The sequence below is a fragment of the Coregonus lavaretus genome, assembly GCF_964263955.1.
Source record: "Coregonus lavaretus genome assembly, contig: HAP1_SCAFFOLD_4579, whole genome shotgun sequence".
Classification (NCBI taxonomy): domain Eukaryota; kingdom Metazoa; phylum Chordata; class Actinopteri; order Salmoniformes; family Salmonidae; genus Coregonus; species Coregonus lavaretus.
The window spans coordinates 26,626-48,887 of NW_028161301.1; the positions used below are offsets into that span (position 1 = coordinate 26,626).

The 22,262-nt window shown below is 46.9% G+C and overlaps 1 protein-coding gene across 1 annotated transcript in view; it reads right to left on the reverse strand.

Annotated features, from left to right (window-relative positions):
* Positions 1-20,292, reverse strand: part of LOC311120837 (fibronectin-like) — a gene marked incomplete at its 5' end in the record, with an annotated part of 38,516 nt that extends 18,224 nt beyond the window's left edge. The window contains 17 exon segments of the mRNA XM_084195401.1: positions 1,755-1,943; positions 2,322-2,341; positions 2,508-2,550; positions 2,552-2,760; positions 2,920-2,962; positions 2,964-3,034; positions 3,391-3,546; positions 4,207-4,371; positions 4,989-5,105; positions 9,671-9,937; positions 10,106-10,195; positions 10,347-10,538; positions 17,675-17,947; positions 18,881-19,072; positions 19,212-19,298; positions 19,380-19,488; positions 19,690-20,292. Coding sequence (XP_084051527.1) covers positions 1,755-1,943; positions 2,322-2,341; positions 2,508-2,550; positions 2,552-2,760; positions 2,920-2,962; positions 2,964-3,034; positions 3,391-3,546; positions 4,207-4,371; positions 4,989-5,105; positions 9,671-9,937; positions 10,106-10,195; positions 10,347-10,538; positions 17,675-17,947; positions 18,881-19,072; positions 19,212-19,298; positions 19,380-19,488; positions 19,690-20,292 — 2,826 coding nt within the window.
* Between the last annotated feature and the right edge of the window lie 1,970 nt (positions 20,293-22,262).

Genomic DNA, 22,262 nt, shown 5'->3' on the forward strand with positions numbered 1-22,262 from the left:
ATCTGACCAATCATTCAGATGTTCATTGGCAAACTTCAGACGGGCCTGTATATGTGCTTTCTTGAGCAGGGGGACCTTGCGGGTGCTGCAGGATTTCAGTCCTTCACGGCGTAGTGTGTTACCAATTGTTTTCTTGGTGACTATGGTCCCAGCTGCCTTGAGATCATTGACAAGATCCTCCCGTGTAGTTCTGGGCTGATTCCTCACCGTTCTCATCATCATTGCAACTCCACGAGGTGAGATCTTGCATGGAGCCCCAGGCCAAGGGAGATTGACAGGACTTTTGTGTTTCTTCCATTTGCGAATAATCGCACCAACTATTGTCACCTTCTCACCAAGCTGCTTGGCGATGGTCTTGTAGCCCATTCCAGCCTTGTGTAGGTCTACAATCTTGTCCCTGACATCCTTGGAGAGCTCTTTGGTCTTGGCCATGGTGGAGAGTTTGGAATCTGATTGATTGATTGCTTCTGTAGACAGGTGTCTTTTATACAGGTAACAAACTGAGATTAGGAGCACTCCCTTTAAGAGTGTGCTCCTAATCTCAGCTCGTTACCTGTATAAAAGACACCTGGGAGCCAGAAATCTTTCTGATTGAGAGGGGGTCAAATACTTATTTCCCTCATTAGAATGCAAATCAATTTATAACATTTTTGACATGCGTTTTTCTGGATTTTTTGTTGTTATTCTGTCTCTCACTGTTCAAATAAACCTACCATTAAAATTATACACTGATCATTTCCTTGTCAGTGGGCAAACGTACAAAATCAGCAGGGGATCAAATATATTTTTTCCCCTCACTGTAGCGCACTACATTTCACCAGAGCCATATCGGTCCTGGTCAAAATTAGTGCACTATGTAGTGAATAGGGTTTAATTTGGGACCAGCGCCACAGCTCTCATTGGATTGGAGGAGGGTCATCAAACAAATGCCTGGAAATCCCAAACTATGAAATAACAGCTGTCGACTACCTGTAGAAAGGATTCCAGGCGAAAATACTTTTCCTTTTAGCGAACAGGAAATGTAAAAAAAAAAAAAAAACTCAAGCATTTTAAAATGATCCATCCCTCAAGTTATGGATAAATCACATGTAGATTTTTGGTAACACTTTACTATAATGCATTACGATGTAAAACGTGCCTTTTATAATGTCATATAATCATGTCATAATGACTTTGACTCAGTTGAGATGTGGGTTAGAGATGTCTCAAATGAGATGGTTATACGTGCAGTATGCAGAAATCGCTCCGCCATTTCCTGGTTGCTAAATTCTAAAAGTTGACAATGCAATGCATAATGTCGTCAACTCAACTCTGGACCTCGAAGCCCAGTGCCACTGCGTTCCCCTCTAATGAGGGAAACCAGGTAGAGCAGAAACCCAGCAGTCTCTGGACCTCATTCGGTAAGAGTTGAATACCCCTGGGGTGTAGAGAATCATTGTACCATCTAAACCGCTGTGAAATATATTTTCAATAACCAAAAATATTGTATTTTCAGCTGTTTGAAGCTGCTGTACAAAAAACTGAAAGTTAAAAGACACAAAAATGTAACTTAAGAACAGGAAGCATAGAAATAGCGCACATAGAACAGATCTACCTCTTCTTAGACTTGTGTTCAATGCGAATGACAGATCTATAACGCATATTTCTATGTGAATTTGGTCAGGTCGCCCAAAAAGTTACATATTGCAGATTGAAAGTCTGCAGCTATAATGCTTTATAACAGGTTATAAGCATGTATGAGCCTTTATAATTACCATGAGTCCCGGCACGTGGACCTGTGTTGTGTCAGGGGCAACGTTCATCTCCTTGGTGGGACCGCTCTTGTTCTTGGGGTTGATGACCACCCGGTAACCGGTCAGATGGGTGTTGGATGTGGTGCGCCAGTTGATGGTGAAGGAGGAGGAGGTGATCTGGGAGAATTCAAGGTTGGTGGGGCAGGGAGGCTGGGGTGGACAGAAGGAAAGGAAAGGAGAGAGAGAGAGAGACGAGAGAGAGAGAGGAGAGAGAGAGACAGAGAGAGAGAGAGAGAGAGAGAAGAGAGAGAGAGAGAGAGAGACAGAGAGAGAGAGAGAGAGAGAGAGAGAGAGAGAGAGAGAGAGAGACAGAGAGAGAGACAGAGAGAGAGAGACAGAGAGAGAGAGACCGAGAGAGAGAGAGAGAGAGAGAGAGAGAGAGAGAGAGAAGAGAGACCGAGAGAGAGAGAGAGGAGAGAGAGAGAGAGACAGAGAGAGAGAGAGAGAGAGAGAGAAAGAGTGTTGGATAGGCTGATTTCCAAGATACTCAAAGAGTGTGCATGTTTAAAATCACATCAGCTACATTACAGTCGCACTGTTTAGAATCGCTGATATAAAAATCACCTTCCATCACAACTATCAAAAGTATCATTAACTACTCATTGAATGTTCAAGATTATTGATTCAATGCCTCACTTTACTCAAACTGACCATTGTGTTTACCTCAAACACAATGGGTTTGTATTTGTCCTGGCGGAGGGGTTCATGGCTTACCTGTGGCCTGAACGCCCACCAGTGGAGGACTAGGTGTGCGGTAGGTGCAGGGCGATGACCTTCACAGTGTATTCACTTCCGGGTCGCAGGCCGTGGATCGTTGCCGATTCGTCGTCTCCGCGGGGTGCGGGTCGCAGCTCCCTCTCGCCCTCCTCGGGGCCGGCGTACAGGACGCGGTATGACGTCACCCGGCCGTCGGGCGAGTCCCAGGAGATGGTCATGGAGGTGGAGTCAACGTTAGAGAAGGTCAGGTCTGTGGGGGACCCACCCTGCAGGGGAGGGAGGGAGAGGTCAAATAAGGTCAAGGGTCTGGTGAGCTCTCTGCAGTTGTGCAACCGACACACGCAAACGCCCGACAGGAAAGGAGAGCAGCACAGGGTCATACATAGAGCAACGACTCCGGAACACTCACCAGTGACAGCAGTCTCCACCAGGGGAAGGCTCTCTCCGTCCCTGTCCCAGGGCGTACACGCTGAGGATGTACTCTACTGTGGGCTGCAGGCCAGAGAACGTCATCTCCGTCTGATCTAAAACACCAGGGACAGATACAGTCATTAACAACAGGATGAGACAGAACTCAACACCAACACTATATGAAAACTATATTTTGACATCCAAAACATTTCATATTCTAGATGTATACTTCCGTGCACAAGTGCTAAAAAAACATATCAATACCTAGCCTCGTGCCAGATCTCTTTGTGCCATCTTGCCAACTCCTACAGTCATGTCACGCACAAACAAATCTGGGACCACTTTAATGAATCCCCTATGCGACTCAACCTGTAGCAACAGGGTCTTACCTGGAGCAACATGGCCTTACCTGAAGCAACATGGCCTTACCTGAAGCAACATGGCCTTACCTGGAGCAACATGGCCTTACCTGGAGCAACGGTCTCAGAGAAGGATGGCCCCTGTCCGTTCCTGGGGACCCCAGTGATCCTGTACCCCTGGACAGGCCCCTGGGCCGGGGACCACCTCACAGTGATGGTGCTGTCCTTAACGTCAGTCACCTTCATCTCCAAAGGAGAGTCAATATCTACAGACAGAGGAGAGGAGACTCAATATCTACAGACAGAGGAGAGGAGACTCAATATCTACAGACAGAGGAGAGGAGACTCAATATCTACAGACAGAGGAGAGGAGAGTCAATATCTACAGACAGAGGAGAGGAGAGTCAATATCTACAGACAGAGGAGAGGAGACTCAATATCTACAGACAGAGGAGAGGAGACTCAACATCTACAGACAGAGGAGAGGGTCAAAGTCACAACCTGCTGAAGGCACAGCAGAAGTATACTTTCAGACCACGTACATTATCAAGACAGGACAGGGGTCAAATTAAAAGGACTTTAAAAAACATGATCTTATTCATCTTGATCAAATCAATCTCTTTTAACAGCAACAGTTGTCATAAAACGTTTTATGCTTACAGTAACCAGGCCTAGACCGCAAAGAGCAAGAGAGCAGCTCAGTGGCAAGGACAAACCTCCCTAGAACAGGGCTCTCCAACCCTCCTGTAGGTTTTCGCTCCAACCCCAGTTGTAACTAACCTGATTCAACTTGTCAACCAGCTAATTATTAGAATCAGGTGTGCTAGATTAGGGTTGGAGTGAAAACCTACAGGACGGTAGCTCTCCAGGAAGAGGGGATGGAGAGTCCTGCCCTAGATCGAAGTTAGGAGGGGGGGAAGGGGTACCTGTCTTGTGGGTGACGTAGATGGGGGTGCTGGAGGCTGGGCTGTCCCCTCTGCCGGTCACAGCGTAGACTGTGATGGTGTAGTCAGTACCAGGCCTCAGGTTCTGGATGGTGGCGGTAGACTGGGAACCAGGGACAGTGAACTCTTTAGGGGTGCTGTGGCCACCTGGGGGTTTGGGAGGGGTAACAGCAAACAATGCTAATATGCTACAGATAGACAACATTCATATTGTGAAAAAGCAAAATAATTGGTGAGCTACTCTTTGATTTCCCAGATTTGTGACATTGAAGACGATCACCATGGTGATCGAATGGCAGAGAAAGGTTAGTTGAGCTACCTGACTCTCCATGGGTGACCCTGTAGTACCTCACAGTATCAGGCTAGTTAAGGCTAAGTCAGTAAAGGTTAGGTTAGTTAACGTACCTGAAAGACCTGACTCTCCATGGGTGAACCTGTAGTACCTCACAGTATCAGGCTAGTTAAGGCCAGGCTAGTTAACGTACCGGACAGACCTGACTCTCCATGGGTGAACCTGTAGTACCTCACAGTATCAGGCTAGTTAAGGCCAGGCTAGTTAACGTACCGGACAGACCTGACTCTCCATGGGTGACCCTGTAGTACCTCACAGTATCAGGCTAGTTAAGGCTAAGTCAGTAAAGGTTAGTTTAGTTAACGTACCTGACAGACCTGACTCTCCATGGGTGAACCTGTAGTACCTCACAGTATCAGGCTAGTTAAGGCTAAGTCAGTAAAGGTTAGGTTAGTTAACGTACCTGACAGACCTGACTCTCCATGGGTGATCCTGTAGTACCTCACGGTAACAGAGGGGGCGTCCCAGCGGATTGTGATGCTGGTGGGGGAGGAGGACACTACCTCCAGGTCAGTAGGAGCATCGGAGACTAGGGGACACAAGGAGAAGGAAGCAGAGACAGACGGTGAGAATGAATCTCTCATACTGACAGAAACATTCAAAGGAAGTAAATTAAAAGGAAAACTGGGTTCTTGTGGAGAGCTGAGAGGATTGGATGGGTGTTAGCAACAATGGCAACAATTTCCCCTGGCCTATCAGAGGGCAGGTTGGAGCTACCACCATATTGGTTAACGCCTATCCAAGATCTACATGTGCCTTGGGAGTAGGGAGTAGGGGCTAGGGAGTAAGGGCTAGGGAGTACGGGCTAGGGAGTAGGGGCTAGGAAGTAGGGGCTAGGAAGTAGGGGCTGGGGGTAGGGGCTAGGGAGTAGGGGCTAGGAAGTAGGGGCTAGGAAGTAGGGGCTGGGGATAGGGGCTAGGGAGTAGGGGATATGGGGTCGGGGCAAGGGAGTAGGGGCTAGGGAGTAGGGGCTATTGGGTGATTTGGGATTCAGGTGATGTGTGAAAAGTCAATGGATCTTATCGTAGGGGTAGGAAATTGGGACTGGCTGTCAACGTGTCTTATCGTAGGGGTAGGTAATTGGGACTGGCTGTCAACAGGTCTTATCGTAGGGGTAGGAAATTGGGACTGGCTGTCAACAGGTCTTATCGTAGGGGTAGGATATTGGGACTGGCTGTCAACAGGTCTTATCGTAGGGGTAGGAAATTGGGACTGGCTGTCAACAGGTCTTATCGTAGGGGTAGGAAATTGGGACTGGCTGTCAACAGGTCTTATCGTAGGGGTAGGAAATTGGGACTGGCTGTCAACAGGTCTTATCGTAGGGGTAGGATATTGGGACTGGCTGTCAACAGGTCTTATCGTAGGGGTAGGAAATTGGGACTGGCTGTCAACAGGTCTTATCGTAGGGGTAGGAGATTGGGACTTGCTGTCAACAGGTCTTATCGTAGGGGTAGGAAATTGGGACTAGCTGTCAACAGGTCTTATCGTAGGGGTAGGAAATTGGGACTGGCTGTCAACAGGTCTTATCGTAGGGGTAGGATATTGGGACTGGCTGGCAACAGGTCTTATCGTAGGGGTAGGAAATTGGGACTGGCTGTCAACAGGTCTTATCGTAGGGGTAGGATATTGGGACTGGCTGTCAACAGGTCTTATCGTAGGGGTAGGATATTGGGACTGGCTGTCAACAGGTCTTATCGTAGCGGTAGGAAATTGGGACTGGCTGTCAACAGGTCTTATCGTAGGGGTAGGATATTGGGACTGGCTGTCAACAGGTCTTATCGTAGGGGTAGGAAATTGGGACTGGCTGTCAACAGGTCTTATCGTAGGGGTAGGAAATTGGGACTGGCTGTCAACAGGTCTTATCGTAGGGGTAGGAAATTGGGACTGGCTGTCAACAGGTCTTATCGTAGGGGTAGGATATTGGGACTGGCTGTCAACAGGTCTTATCGTAGGGGTAGGAAATTGGGACTGGCTGTCAACAGGTCTTATCGTAGGGGTAGGAAATTGGGACTGGCTGTCAACAGGTCTTATCGTAGGGGTAGGAAATTGGGACTGGCTGTCAACAGGTCTTATCGTAGCGGTAGGATATTGGGACTGGCTGTCAACATGTCTTATCGTAGGGGTAGGAAATTGGGACTGGCTGTCAACGTGTCTTATCGTAGGGGTAGGTAATTGGGACTGGCTGTCAACAGGTCTTATCGTAGGGGTAGGTAATTGGGACTGGCTGTCAACAGGTCTTATCGTAGGGGTAGGAAATTGGGACTGGCTGTCAACAGGTCTTATCGTAGGGGTAGGATTTTGGGACTGGCTGTCAACAGGTCTTATCGTAGGGGTAGGAAATTGGGACTAGCTGTCAACAGGTCTTATCGTAGGGGTAGGAAATTGGGACTGGCTGTCAACAGGTCTTATCGTAGGGGTAGGATATTGGGACTGGCTGTCAACAGGTCTTATCGTAGGGGTAGGAAATTGGGACTGGCTGTCAACAGGTCTTATCGTAGGGGTAGGATATTGGGACTGGCTGTCAACAGGTCTTATCATAGGGGTAGGATATTGGGACTGGCTGTCAACAGGTCTTATCGTAGCGGTAGGATATTGGGACTGGCTGTCAACAGGTCTTATCATAGGGGTAGGATATTGGGACTGGCTGTCAACAGGTCTTATCGTAGCGGTAGGAAATTGGGACTGGCTGTCAACAGGTCTTATCGTAGGGGTAGGATATTGGGACTGGCTGTCAACAGGTCTTATTGTAGGGGTAGGAAATTGGGACTGGCTGTCAACAGGTCTTATCGTAGGGGTAGGAAATTGGGACTGGCTGTCAACAGGTCTTATCGTAGGGGTAGGAAATTGGGACTGGCTGTCAACAGGTCTTATCGTAGCGGTAGGTAATTGGGACTGGCTGTCAACAGGTCTTATCGTAGGGGTAGGAAATTGGGACTGGCTGTCAAAAGGTCTTATCGCAGGGGTAGGAAATTGGGACTGGCTGTCAACAGGTCTTATCGTAGGGGTAGGAAATTGGGACTGGCTGTCAACAGGTCTTATCGTAGGGGTAGGAAATTGGGACTGGCTGTCAACAGGTCTTATCGTAGGGGTAGGAAATTTGGACTGGCTGTCAACAGGTCTTATCGTAGCGGTAGGATATTGGGACTGGCTGTCAACAGGTCTTATCGTAGCGGTAGGAAATTGGGACTGGCTGTCAACAGGTCTTATCGTAGGGGTAGGAAATTGGGACTGGCTGTCAACAGGTCTTATCGTAGGGGTAGGAAATTGGGACTGGCTGTCAACAGGTCTTATCGTAGGGGTAGGAAATTGGGACTGGCTGTCAACAGGTCTTATCGTAGGGGTAGGAAATTGGGACTGGCTGTCAACAGGTCTTATCATAGGGGTAGGAAATTGGGACTGGCTGTCAACAGGTCTTATCGTAGGGGTAGGAAATTGGGACTGGCTGTCAACAGGTCTTATCGTAGCGGTAGGTAATTGGGAATGGCTGTCAACAGGTCTTATCGTAGCGGTAGATAATTGGGACTGGCTGTCAACAGGTCTTATCGTAGCGGTAGGTAATTGGGACTGGCTGTCAACAGGTCTTATCGTAGGGGTAGGAAATTGGGACTGGCTGTCAACAGGTCTTATCGTAGGTGTAGGAAATTGGGACTGGCTGTCAACAGGTCTTATCGTAGGGGTAGGTAATTGGGACTGGCTGTCAACAGGTCTTATCATAGGGGTAGGATATTGGGACTGGCTGTCAACAGGTCTTATCGTAGGGGTAGGAAATTGGGACCGGCTGTCAACAGGTCTTATCGTAGGGGTAGGAAACTGGGACCGGCTGTCAACAGGTCTTATCGTAGGGGTAGGAAATTGGGACTGGCTGTCAACAGGTCTTATCGTAGGGGTAGGAAATTGGGACTGGCTGTCAACAGGTCTTATCGTAGGGGTAGGAAATTGGGACTGGCTGTCAACAGGTCTTATCGTAGCGGTAGGTAATTGGGACTGGCTGTCAACAGGTCTTATCGTAGCGGTAGGTAATTGGGACTGGCTGTCAACAGGTCTTATCGTAGGGGTAGAAAATTGGGACTGGCTGTCAACAGGTCTTATCGTAGGGGTAGGAAATTGGGACTGGCTGTCAACAGGTCTTATCGTAGCGGTAGGTAATTGGGACTGGCTGTCAACAGGTCTTATCGTAGGGGTAGGTAATTGGGACTGGCTGTCAACAGGTCTTATCGTAGGTGTAGGAAATTGGGACTGGCTGTCAACAGGTCTTATATTGGGACTGGCTGTCAACAGGTCTTATCGTAGCGGTAGGAAATTGGGACTGGCTGTCAACAGGTCTTATATTGGGACTGGCTGTCAACAGGTCTTATCGTAGGGGTAGGAAATTGGGACTGGCTGTCAACAGGTCTTATCGTAGGGGTAGAAAATTGGGACTGGCTGTCAACAGGTCTTATCGTAGGGGTAGGAAATTGGGACTGGCTGTCAACAGGTCTTATCGTAGGTGTAGGAAATTGGGACTGGCTGTCAACAGGTCTTATCGTAGGGGTAGGAAATTGGGACTGGCTGTCAACAGGTCTTATCGTAGCGGTAGGTAATTGGGACTGGCTGTCAACAGGTCTTATCGTAGGGGTAGGAAATTGGGACTGGCTGTCAACAGGTCTTATCGTAGCGGTAGGAAATTGGGACTGGCTGTCAACAGGTCTTATATTGGGACTGGCTGTCAACAGGTCTTATCGTAGCGGTAGGAAATTGGGACTGGCTGTCAACAGGTCTTATATTGGGACTGGCTGTCAACAGGTCTTATCGTAGGGGTAGGAAATTGGGACTGGCTGTCAACAGGTCTTATCGTAGGGGTAGAAAATTGGGACTGGCTGTCAACAGGTCTTATCCTAGGGGTAGGAAATTGGGACTGGCTGTCAACAGGTCTTATCGTAGGGGTAGGTAATTGGGACTGGCTGTCAACAGGTCTTATCGTAGGGGTAGGAAATTGGGACTGGCTGTCAACAGGTCTTATCGTAGGGGTAGGAAATTGGGACTGGATGAAAGGAAGAAAGCATTGAATCAAGGCAAACTAAAAGAATGTGTGAAAAGTTAAGGATGAGGTCGTACTGGTTTTCTGTTTGCCGGTGAGCGGCTTGCTGTCCTGCTGGCCGCTGACAGCATAGATGTTGACGATGTATTCCGTCTCGGGGGTCAGGCCGGTCAGGGTGAAGTGGTTCCTGGATGGCGGCAGCCTCTCGTCCTTGGCCCGCCCGCCGCTGGTCATCTGGTAACGAATCCGGTAGCCAGTGATGATGGCGTTGGGGGCCAGCCAGTGCACCGTGAAGGAGTTGGTCAGGACCTCTGAGAACCGTAGACCGCTGGGGGAGTCCAGAGCTGAGGGGAAAAAACATCGGTCAGGAGTCATTTAGGAATCATTTAGGAGTCATTTAGGAGACATTTAGGAGTCATTTAGGAGTAATTTAGGAATCATTTAGGAGACATTGACAAAAGAAAGGATGACCAAAACACATCGATGAATCAAATCATTCAGGTGAAACTCACTTGTTTTGTGGGTGCCGACCAGAGGTGAGCTCTCCCTCTCTTCATAAACACACACCACACTGACCAGGTACTCTGTGTTGGAAATCAGATCTACAGGAACAGGGACACACAGCGTCAGTCAGTGAGTGACAACAGTCATTAGGACTGTGTGTGTGTGTGTGTGTGTGTGCGCGTGTGTGCGTGTGTGTGTGTGCGTGTGTGTGCGTGTGTGTGTGTGTGTGTGCGTGTGCGCGCGCCTTACTCTTAAGAACCACAGTGTCAGCGTTCCCTCCGACGCTGCTTTCTGTGATGTCATCCTCGTCGTCGATGGGGTGGTAGCGAATCACGAAGCTGTTGATGTCAGCGGGGTTAGGAACCACAGGAGCTGTCCAGGTCACCTGCATGCTGTCAGGACCCACCTCAGGGAAACCCAGGTTAGTAGGGGCAGGTACGGCTGGGGGATGGAGAGATATTAGGTATTACTGTCAGGACCCACCTCAGGGAAACCCAGGTTAGTAGGGGGAGGAACAGCTGGATAGCAGGTATTAAGTGATTATTAAGAGAGAGCAGTTGTATCCCAATTCTCCACCCCTTTGGTAGGTGCTTATATTGGTCTTAATTCACACATGTACATGTGTGAATTGGAAATGTTTATTTTTTTTTGCATCTCCCATCTCCCAGAGACACCCGTGGAGAGCGAGGTCACGGCCAGGGTCTGCACTATCAACGCAGACCCTGGAGGTTAAGTGCCTTGCTCATGTTTCACTTTGTCAGTTCCCGGGATTCAAACTAGCAACCTTTCAGTTACTGGCGCCACACTCTAACCGCTGGGCTACCTGGCGCCCCAACCCTTCTCTCAAAGTGCGCACTTGCACACTCCTGGTCATGGATTTCACAGAAGAAGAAAAAAAGGAACTCTCTCCAGAATGTATAGCCTTAACTAATCCAATGCTTTTGAATCCATGACAAGGAGTGTGCAAGCGTGCACTTTGAAGGTTGGAGATTCAGGACGCAGTTATATTGAGGTGTTTAGTCAAGACCATCCGAGATCAAAGATAGTTAAAAGGAAAATATGTTTGAATGTTGAATCTCTGCTGTTTTACGGCATCGTATCAAAAAGTGAGGGAATAAACTGTGTTTGGGAAAGGAGACCAAATGGGAGTCACAATGAGCTCCAGCTGGTGTTGAAGAATTCAGATGTAGAAACAGTGAGTTGGGGCAAACTAAAACCATATGGTCCTGAACAGCATCACTCCCACACAGCTAGAGGAGATTGAAGCCCTATATCAGGGTTCCACAACTAACAGCCAGCGTTATTTGCCACCCAAAGTTTTCTGAGCAAAAAAAATAATATTTTATTTTACTTTTTCATTGTTGGGCATAAGACTGAAAAAACACCAGGAAAATGAGCTCCAAGTGATTATAATTTTGGAAACGTGTTCCCGAGTATTCCAACACATAATAGAGAGAGACGTGATCGTATACAAATGTAAGCAAGGTTTGAAATTATTATGTTTTGGTCTAATGTTAGAAACACGATGATCTATAATGGCCGCCGTTTGTGCTATTTAGTGTGTTTTTAACTTTTTTTTTGTACATAATGTCTCTGCCATCGTTTCCCATGACCGAAAAGAGCTTCTGGACATCAGAACAGTGATTACTCACCTCGAACTGGACAAGGATTTTTTCTTTAATGGAGTCGGACGCGAAGGATATACTGCTCTTCCCAGACCAGTAAGATCAGAGGGGGTGGTGTGCTCTCTTTGTCAACAATATCTGGTGCGTGATCTCTAATATTAAAGGAAGTCTCAAGGTTTTGCTCGCCTGAGGTAGAGTATCTCATGATAAGCTGTAGACCACACTATTAAACAAAGGAGTTGTCATCTATATTTTTCGAAGCCGTCTATTTACCACCACAAACTGATGCTGGCACTAAGACCCGACTCAACGAGCTGTATAAGGCAATAAGCAAACAAGAAAATGCTCATCCAGAGGCGGCTCTCCTAGTGGCCGGGGACTTTAATTCAGGAAAACTGAAATCCATTTTATCTCATTTCAACCAGCATGTTAAATGTGCAACCAGAAGGAAAAAAACTCTAGATCACCTTTACTCCACACACAAAGACGCGTACAAATCTCTCCCTCGCCCTCCATTTGGCAAATCTGACCATAACTCTATCCTCCTGATCACTGCTTACAAGCAAAAACTCAAAACAGGAAATACCAGTGACACCCTCAATACGGAAGTGGTCCAATGAAGCGGATGCTAAGCTACAGGACTGTTTCGCTAGCACAGATTGGAATATGTTCCGGGATTCATCTGATATCATTGAGGAGTTTATCACATCAGTCACCTGCTTCATTAATAAGTGCATCAAGGACTTCATCCCCACAGTGACCGTACGTACATATCCCAACCAGAAGCCATGGGTTACAGGCAACATCCGCACTGAGCTGAAGGCTAGAGCTGCAATTTTCTTAGGAGTGGGACTCAGGTTACAGGTTAACATTCACAAGGCCTCAGGGCCAGATACATTACCAGGATCCATGCTCAGAGCTTGCGCTGACCATCTGGCAAGTGTCTTCACTGACATTTTCAAGCTGGCAAGTGTCTTCCTGTACTCCCTGTTCACCCATGACTGCTTGGCCACGCACGACTCCAAAAACCATCATTACGTGTGTGTGTGTGTGGGGGGGGGAGGGGGTATGGCAGTTAACATAAAAAAAAAAACATTAACAGTATTTCTGATAATCTTCTCAACTCACCATCACATGCTTGTAATGTGTGGCTATGACAGCCAATGAGTCTGACATAATGTATCTTATCTCTCCACCACTAATTAGATGGGTGTGGCTTGACGCATGTCGTGTCGGAGATTCTCAAAGTCAGGGGGCGTGGTCGACAGTGCGCACCTCATCTCTGCTGTCACATCCAACCTGGATCGATATTTGGTTTTAATGCAGACGAGAGCGCTGAATCCAGCTTCACACAGATATGAGCTGGCGAAGGGTACCATGAGTTTTATAGTGCATTCAAGACAACTGGGAAGTTGGAAAAATACAAGGTCAAATCATGATGTCAGTGATTTTTAGGTCGGAGCTCTAGTTGGATGACCATTCGAAAGATTTTTTACCAGTCGCGGCTCGTTTTTCCCCAGAGTTCCCAGTTGTCTTGAACGCACCATTAACGCTCAGAGGGAGACGGCAGGGTATTCCCTTAGCGCCAGGAAACAAAAACTCCTCCGTAGTGACTCGTGAATGCATTCCGTCACATAACAGCTTGATCAGCTGTTCGAGTTCAGATACTGGCATGTGAACTGAGCAAGGATCACAGTCAAACGGATTGGGAAGTAGGTCCCAAAGTGTTCTCCCAAGCGTTGGAGGTGAGCAGTAATCACTCATGTGGGACACTTACTGATGCTGTTATCTGTTAGAAACATGCACAGCTGAGGGAAAGGGGCATGGTTTGCTTTTGAAAGACTCTCTCTCCAATAAGAATTGTTTCCTCTGAATCCACTGATTCGGACAGTCATCTGTAGAATGTTTTTGTATATTTGCATGCTTGCGTTCAGTTCAGTTTCCCAAATATGTCTGTTACATAGGCAAGGAGACTCGTTTTCTTTTCATTACACAGAAAGTCAACCAAGTCCGTTTTTTTACGTCCATTGTGAATGACAACAGTTCCTCTCTCAATTCCAAAAACCTTTCCAACACTTCTCCTCGATAACCACCAAGACTTTGTCATGTTCTGATCCCATATCTCCACATAGTTTTGTGAACCAACACATCCTCCGAGAGCAACTCCTCCCAACCATCCAAGAACAGTTTGGTGACGACCAATGCCTTTTCCAGCATGATGGAGCACCTTGCCATAAGGCAAAAGTGATAACTAAGTGGCTCGGGGAACAAAACATCAACATTTTGGGTCCATGGTCAGGAAACTCCCCAGACCTTAATCCCATTGAGAACTTGTGGTCGATCCTCAAGAGGCAGATGGACAAACAAAACCCCACAAATTCTGACAAACTCCAAGCATTGATTATGCAAGAATGGGCTGCCATCAGTCAGGATTTGGCCCAGAAGTTAATTGACAGCATGCCAGGGCGGATTGCAGAGGTCTTGAAAAAGAAGGGTCAACACTGCAAATATTGACTCTTTGCATCAACTTAATGTAATTGTCAATAAAAGCCTTTGACACTTATGGAATGCTTGTAATTATACTTCAGTGTAACATCTGACCAAAATATCTCATAACACTGAAGCAGCGAACTTTGTGAAGACCAATACTTGTGTCATTCTCAAAACTTTTGACCACGACTGTATGACAACAGTTCCTCTCTCAATGCGAAAAATCTTTCCAACACTTCCCCTCGATAACCACCAAGACTTTGTCATGCTCTGATCCCATATCTCCACATAGTTTTGTGAACAGGCGTGTGCGCAGTGGATGTGGTTTGATGTAGTTTACAATCGAAGTTACCTGCTGCAGTATATCTCAAGAGTTCTGTGCTCAGCTCTTTTGCCGCCAGTTGCTCTCGGTGTATCATACAATGCGTCCATATGGCCGAGGGAGACACTTTCATAACTAGAGTGCAGAGGCCTGCCCGCCGTCCCGCCATAGATGGAGCCCCATCTGTGCAAAAGACCATATAGCCACGCAGCACACTGAACATCCCCTTTGCCGTTTCATGCTCGGGAATCGTGAGACAGAACAATATGTCTTCGTGAATAGCGTCCCCCTCCGACATGTATAGCGAACAAAAGTCAATGCATGGTCATCTCAGCCTTCACAGCTAACGTCCATTTGGAGAGCATAAGCTGGGGAGTTTGAGTCGTTCAGTCAGTTTCCTCTTGATTGATTGCTAGCAATAGCATAAATTATTTGACAAAAGGTTTTGATGCAAGTCTCAGATCCTCAAAAAGTTATACAGCTGCACCATCGAGAGCATCTTGACTGGTTGCATCACCGCCTGGTATGGCAACTGCTCGGCATCCGACCACAAGGCGCTACAAAGGGTAGTGAGTACCGTCCTATACATCACTGGGGCCAAGCTTCTTGCCATCCAGGACCTCTATACCAGGCGGTGTCAGAGGAAGGCCCTAAAAAATTGTCAGACTCCAACCACCCAAGTCATAGACTGTTCTCTCTGCTACCGCACGGCAAGCGGTACCGGAGCACCAAGTCTGGGACCAAAAGGCACCTGAACAGCTTCTACCCCCAAGCCATAAGACTGCTGAACAATTCATAAAATGGCCACCCGGACTATTAGCATTGACCCCATTATTGGATTATTATTACTACACTGACTCTCTTCCACAGGCTCGATGATCACTCACTGGACTCCAACCACACACTACACTGACTCTCTTCCACAGGCTCGATGATCACTCACTGGACTCCAACCACACACTACCCACACACTACACTGACTCTCTTCCACAGGCTCGATGATCACTCACTGGACTCCAACCACACACTACACTGACTCTCTTCCACAGGCTCGATGATCACTCACTGGACTCCAACCACACACTACACTGACTATCTTCCACAGGCTCGATGATCACTCACTGGACTCCAACCACACACTACCCACACACTACACTGACTCTCTTCCACAGGCTTGATGATCACTCACTGGACTCCAACCACACACTACCCACAAACTACACTGACTCTCTTCCACAGGCTCGATGATCACTCACTGGACTCCAACCACACACTACCCACACACTACACTGACTCTCTTCCACAGGCTCGATGATCACTCACTGGACTCCAACCACACACTACCCACACACTACACTGACTCTCTTCCACAGGCTCGATGATCACTCACTGGACTCCAACCACACACTACCCACACACTACACTGACTCTCTTCCACAGGCTCGATGATCACTCACTGGACTCCAACCACACACTACCCACACACTACACTGACTCTCTTCCACAGGCTCGATGATCACTACACTGGACTCCAACCACACACTACACTGACTCTCTTCCACAGGCTCGATGATCACTCACTGGACTCCAACCACACACTACACTGACTCTCTTCCACAGGCTCGATGATCACTCACTGGACTCCAACCACACACTACACTGACTCTCTTCCACAGGCTCGATGATCACTCACTGGACTCCAACCACACACTACCCACACACTACACTGACTCTCTTCCACAGGCTCGATGATCACTCACTGGACTCCAACCACACACTACCCACACACTACACTGACTCTCTTCCACAGGCTCGATGATCACTCACTGGACTCCAACCACACACTACCCACACACTACACTGACTCTCTTCCACAGGCTCGATGATCACTCACTGGACTCCAACCACACACTACACTGACTCTCTTCCACAGGCTCGATGATCACTCACTGGACTCCAACCACACACTACCCACACACTACACTGACTCTCTTCCACAGGCTCAATGATCACTCACTGGACTCCAACCACACACTACCCACACACTACACTGACACTCCAACACACACACACATTCCTTCAGCCTTCACATACGCTGCTGCTACTCTGTTTATTATCTATGCATAGTCACTTTACCCCTACCTACATGTACATATTACCTCAATTACCTCGACTAACCTGGTACCCCTGAACATTGACTCAGTACTGGTACTCCTTGTATATAGTCTCATTACTACCTGGTACCCCTGAACATTGACTCGGTACCGGTAAGCTTGTAAATAGCCTCATTACTACCTGGTACCCCTGAACATTGACTCGGTACCGGTAAGCTTGTAAATAGCCTCATTACTACCTGGTACCCCTGAACATTGACTCAGTACTGGTACTCCTTGTATATAGCCTCATTACTACCTCGTACCCCTGAACATTGACTCGGTACCGGTAAGCTTGTAAATAGCCTCATTACTACCTGGTACCCCTGAACATTGACTCGGTACCGGTAAGCTTGTAAATAGCCTCATTACTACCTGGTACCCCTGAACATTGACTCAGTACTGGTACTCCTTGTATATAGCCTCATTACTACCTCGTACCCCTGAACATTGACTCGGTACCGGTAAGCTTGTAAATAGCCTTGTTATTGTATTACTATTTTTACTTTAGTTTATTTAGCACATTTTTCTTACTTACATTTTTTCACTCTGCATTGTTGGTTATGGGCTCGTAAGTCAGCATTTCACGGTAAGGTCTACTACACCTGTTGTATTCGACACACGACAAATAAAATTGGATTTGAATATTATATCGGTTTGGGATTATTGCGGTCAATTTGCAGTCTACAAATTCTTTGTAAATTATGTTCCGATCCCTGCCCTACATGGTTCAGTGCTGAGATGTTTTCGTCAGCCAGACGTAAAATGTGAACAGACTTATGAGACAAACAGAGAACCAGAAACAAAGATGCAACTGCATGCAATCACAGTGTAATGATGCAACGTCATTCACACTACCCCTTACATCATTACACAAAACACACAAACCAATCGGACTGGAAGGGTAGCAAAATGAGTCCGTCCGTTAAATTCATTCACCAGCCCACACTTCACAACCATCTCTCGGGCCCATGTTATAATGATTACCAGTTTGCTGCGTGAGCGTGGTGGGTTCGCTCTCTCCGCTCTCTGTGACGGTGATGACTGAGATGTCATAATCGATGCCGGGCTCCAGTCCGTGCACGGTGTAATACCCGGTGGTGGCCTCCACCATGTCCTCGAATATGGGCACGCTCTCCCCGGCAGCCGTCACCGTGATACGGTAGCCGGTGACCGCCGTATAGTTCAGCGGGTTCCACCTCAGGCCGATAGTCGTGTCGGTGACGTCGACGAAGTTGAGGTCCGTTAGCCGGGGCACGTCTAGTAGTGGGTTAGAGAGGGAGGGGAGGAAGGAAGGAGGGAGACACGAGACAGAGACGAGACAGGACAGAGACAGACACAGGACAGAGACAGAGACAGACACAGGACAGAGACAGAGACAGAGACAGAAGCAGAGACAGAGAGAGAGACAGACACAGAGAGACAGACAGACACGAGACAGACACGAGACAGAGACGAGACAGAGACAGGACAGAGACAGACACAGGACAGAGACAGACACAGGACAGAGACAGACACAGGACAGAGACAGAGACAGAGACCGAGACAGAGACAGACACAGGACAAGCAATGTCATGAGAAGGGCATTATTAAAGCCTCTATTGGCTATCAATGATATGGGTTACCAGCTCAGGTGATATGGTATTGCACACATTAAGGTTATTCTAACTTCACATTCATGTACAAATCTTCAATTTACATCAATGAATGATTTAGCTGAGCTGTGGGCGTTGATCTAAAAGGCAGAATACATATATAAAAACAATGAGTGAAAAATCGCTGGCAGTAGCTTCATTACACCCTTAGAAAAAAGGGTTTCCAAAAGGGTTATTCGGCAGTGCCCGTAGGGGGACCCTTTTAGGTTCTAGACAGACCCTTATTTTTTCTAAGGGTGTATGTGCACGGATACTGGCAAAACTACCGGACAAGCAGAGACTGTAGAATCACGAACAGCTGGTTGTTATTTTGGCTGTAATGAAGTCATTTCAACCAGTTCAGCCCACTGTGCGAGTCAATACTAGCAATGTTTTGTGTAACGGACATTGTAGCCTGAATATAACGAAGGGGTCTGAGTAGGAGAGATGTGATGGAACCCTGCCGTACACTCCTGTCCACGTCATCACATCATGATGTCACAGGGCAGGGGAGATAGGGTCAAAAGGTCACCTGACATTAGGCCACGCCCACACCTACCTTGAGTAACGGTGGTGGAGACAGGAACACTCTCCATGTCGTCTTTAACGGTGAAGACGCTGACGTTGTACTCCACGCCAGGGCTGAGGTTCTCCAGAGTGCACGAGGTCTCGCCCGCCTTCACAAACTCCTCCAGGCTGTTTCCTCGCTGCCCATTGGTTGGCGTGCACGTCACTCTGTAGCCGGTGATGTCTGATTGGACGGCATGGGAGAACACGTGAGAATGGACAGTGGATGTAAACTGGACAGAAGTCGTAAAATAGGACATTTGGAGTTCTCTGTCTGGACATATAGTCTCTGTAATCTTTGTCCTGAGTATCATTGTTCTGACCTGGGGTGCTGGCTTCGTTCCACTGGACAGTCAGCTCTCCGCTGTCAGGGTGGGACTCCAGGTTGAGGTCAGTAGGAGGAGACAGGGCTGGAGGACGACAAGAGGAACAAGATGAGATGATTCTGTGACTTGACATCTCTCTTCCAAGCAACTGTCTCTGACTGGTACGGTTCCTCACCACTATAACCTGGTCATAACGGTTACTCACCACTATAACCTGGTCATAACGGTTACTCACCACTATAACCTGGTCATAACGGTTACTCACCACTATAACCTGGTCATAATGGTTACTCACCACTATAACCTGGTCATAATGGTTACTCACCACTATAACCTGGTCAGAATGGTTACTCACCACTATAACCTGGTCAGAATGGTTACTCACCACTATAACCTGGTCATAACGGTTACTCACCACTATAACCTGGTCATAACGGTTACTCACCACTATAACCTGGTCAGAATGGTTACTCACCACTATAACCTGGTCATAACGGTTACTCACCACTATAACCTGGTCATAACGGTTACTCACCACTATAACCTGGTCATAACGGTTACTCACCACTATAACCTGGTCATAACGGTTACTCACCACTATAACCTGGTCATAACGGTTACTCACCACTATAACCTGCTCATAACGGTTACTCACCACTATAACCTGGTCATAACGGTTACTCACTACTATAACCTGGTCATAACGGTTACTCACCACTATAACCTGGTCATAACGGTTACTCACCACTATAACCTGGTCATAACGGTTACTCACCACTATAACCTGGTCATAACGGTTACTCACCACTATAACCTGGTCATAACGGCTACTCACCACTATAACCTGGTCATAACGGTTACTCACCACTATAACCTGGTCATAACGGTTACTCACCACTATAACCTGGTCATAACGGTTACTCACCACTATAACCTGGTCATAATGGTTACTCACCACTATAACCTGGTCATAACGGTTACTCACCACTATAACCTGGTCATAATGGTTACTCACCACTATAACCTGGTCATAACGGTTACTCACCACTATAACCTGGTCATAACGGTTACTCACCATTATAACCTGGTCATAACGGTTACTCACCACTATAACCTGGTCATAACGGTTACTCACCACTATAACCTGGTCATAACGGTTACTCACCACTATAACCTGGTCATAACGGTTACTCACCACTATAACCTGGTCAGAATGGTTACTCACCACTATAACCTGGTCATAACGGTTACTCACCACTATAACCTGGTCAGAATGGTTACTCACGACTATAACCTGGTCATAATGGTTACTCACCACTATAACCTGGTCATAATGGTTACTCACGACTATAACCTGGTCATAATGGTTACTCACCACTATAACCTGGTCATAATGGTTACTCACCACTATAACCTGGTCATAACGGTTACTCACCACTATAACCTGGTCATAATGGTTACTCACGACTATAACCTGGTCATAATGGTTACTCACCACTATAACCTGGTCATAACGGTTACTCACCACTATAACCTGGTCATAATGGTTACTCACGACTATAACCTGGTCATAATGGTTACTCACCACTATAACCTGGTCATAACGGTTACTCACCACTATAACCTGGTCATAACGGTTACTCACCACTATAACCTGGTCATAATGGTTACTCACCACTATAACCTGGTCATAATGGTTACTCACGACTATAACCTGGTCATAATGGTTACTCACCACTATAACCTGGTCATAACGGTTACTCACCACTATAACCTGGTCATAATGGTTACTCACCACTATAACCTGGTCATAATGGTTACTCACCACTATAACCTGGTCATAATGGTTACTCACTACAATAACCTGGTCATAATGGTTACTCACCACTATAACCTGGTCATAACGGCTACTCACCACTATAACCTGGTCATAATGGTTACTCACTACAATAACCTGGTCATAATGGTTACTCACCACTATAACCTGGTCATAACGGCTACTCACCACTATAACCTGGTCATAATGGTTACTCACTACAATAACCTGGTCATAATGGTTACTCACCACTATAACCTGGTCATAACGGCTACTCACCACTATAACCTGGTCATAACAGTTACTCACCACTATAACCTGGTCATAACGGCTACTCACTACTATAACCTGGTCATAACGGTTACTCACCACTATAACCTGGTCATAACGGTTACTCACCACTATAACCTGGTCATAACGGTTACTCACCACTATAACCTGGTCATAACGGTTACTCACCACTATAACCTGGTCATAACGGTTACTCACCACTATAACCTGGTCATAACGGTTACTCACTACTATAACCTGGTCATAACAGTTACTCACCACTATAACCTGGTCATAACGGTTACTCACCACTATAACCTGGTCATAACGGTTACTCACCACTATAACCTGGTCATAATGGTTACTCACCACTATAACCTGATCATAACGGTTACTCACCACTATAACCTGGTCATAATGGTTACTCGCGACTATAACCTGGTCAGAATGGTTACTCACTACTATGATAAAGAACTGATAAAGAGAAACAAAAATAGGAGGAAAATATTAGATTTTGGTCATCCCTGTTCCAGATGCAACTCTTTCTGGGGAATATATACGGTTACTCAATAGAATGGTGTGGTAAATTGCAACCAGAAGACGCTGGTGGGAGGAGCTATAGGATGATGGGCTTATTGTAATGGCTGGAATGGAATAAATGGAACGGAGTGAAACCAGATGTTTGACTCTGTTCCAATCATTCCATTCGAAGCTCCCCATCCAACCTGACAGAGCTTGAGGGGATCTGCAGAGAAGAATGGGAGAAACTCCCCAAATTCATGTGTGCCAAGCTTGTAGCGTCATACCCAAGAAGACTGGAGGCTGTAATTGCTGTCAAAGGTGTTTCAACAAAGTACTGAGTAAAGGGTTTGAATACTTATGTAAATGTGATATTTAAGTGTTGAATTTTTTTTATAAATGTGCAAAAATGTCTAAAAACCTGTTTTTGCTTTGTCATTATG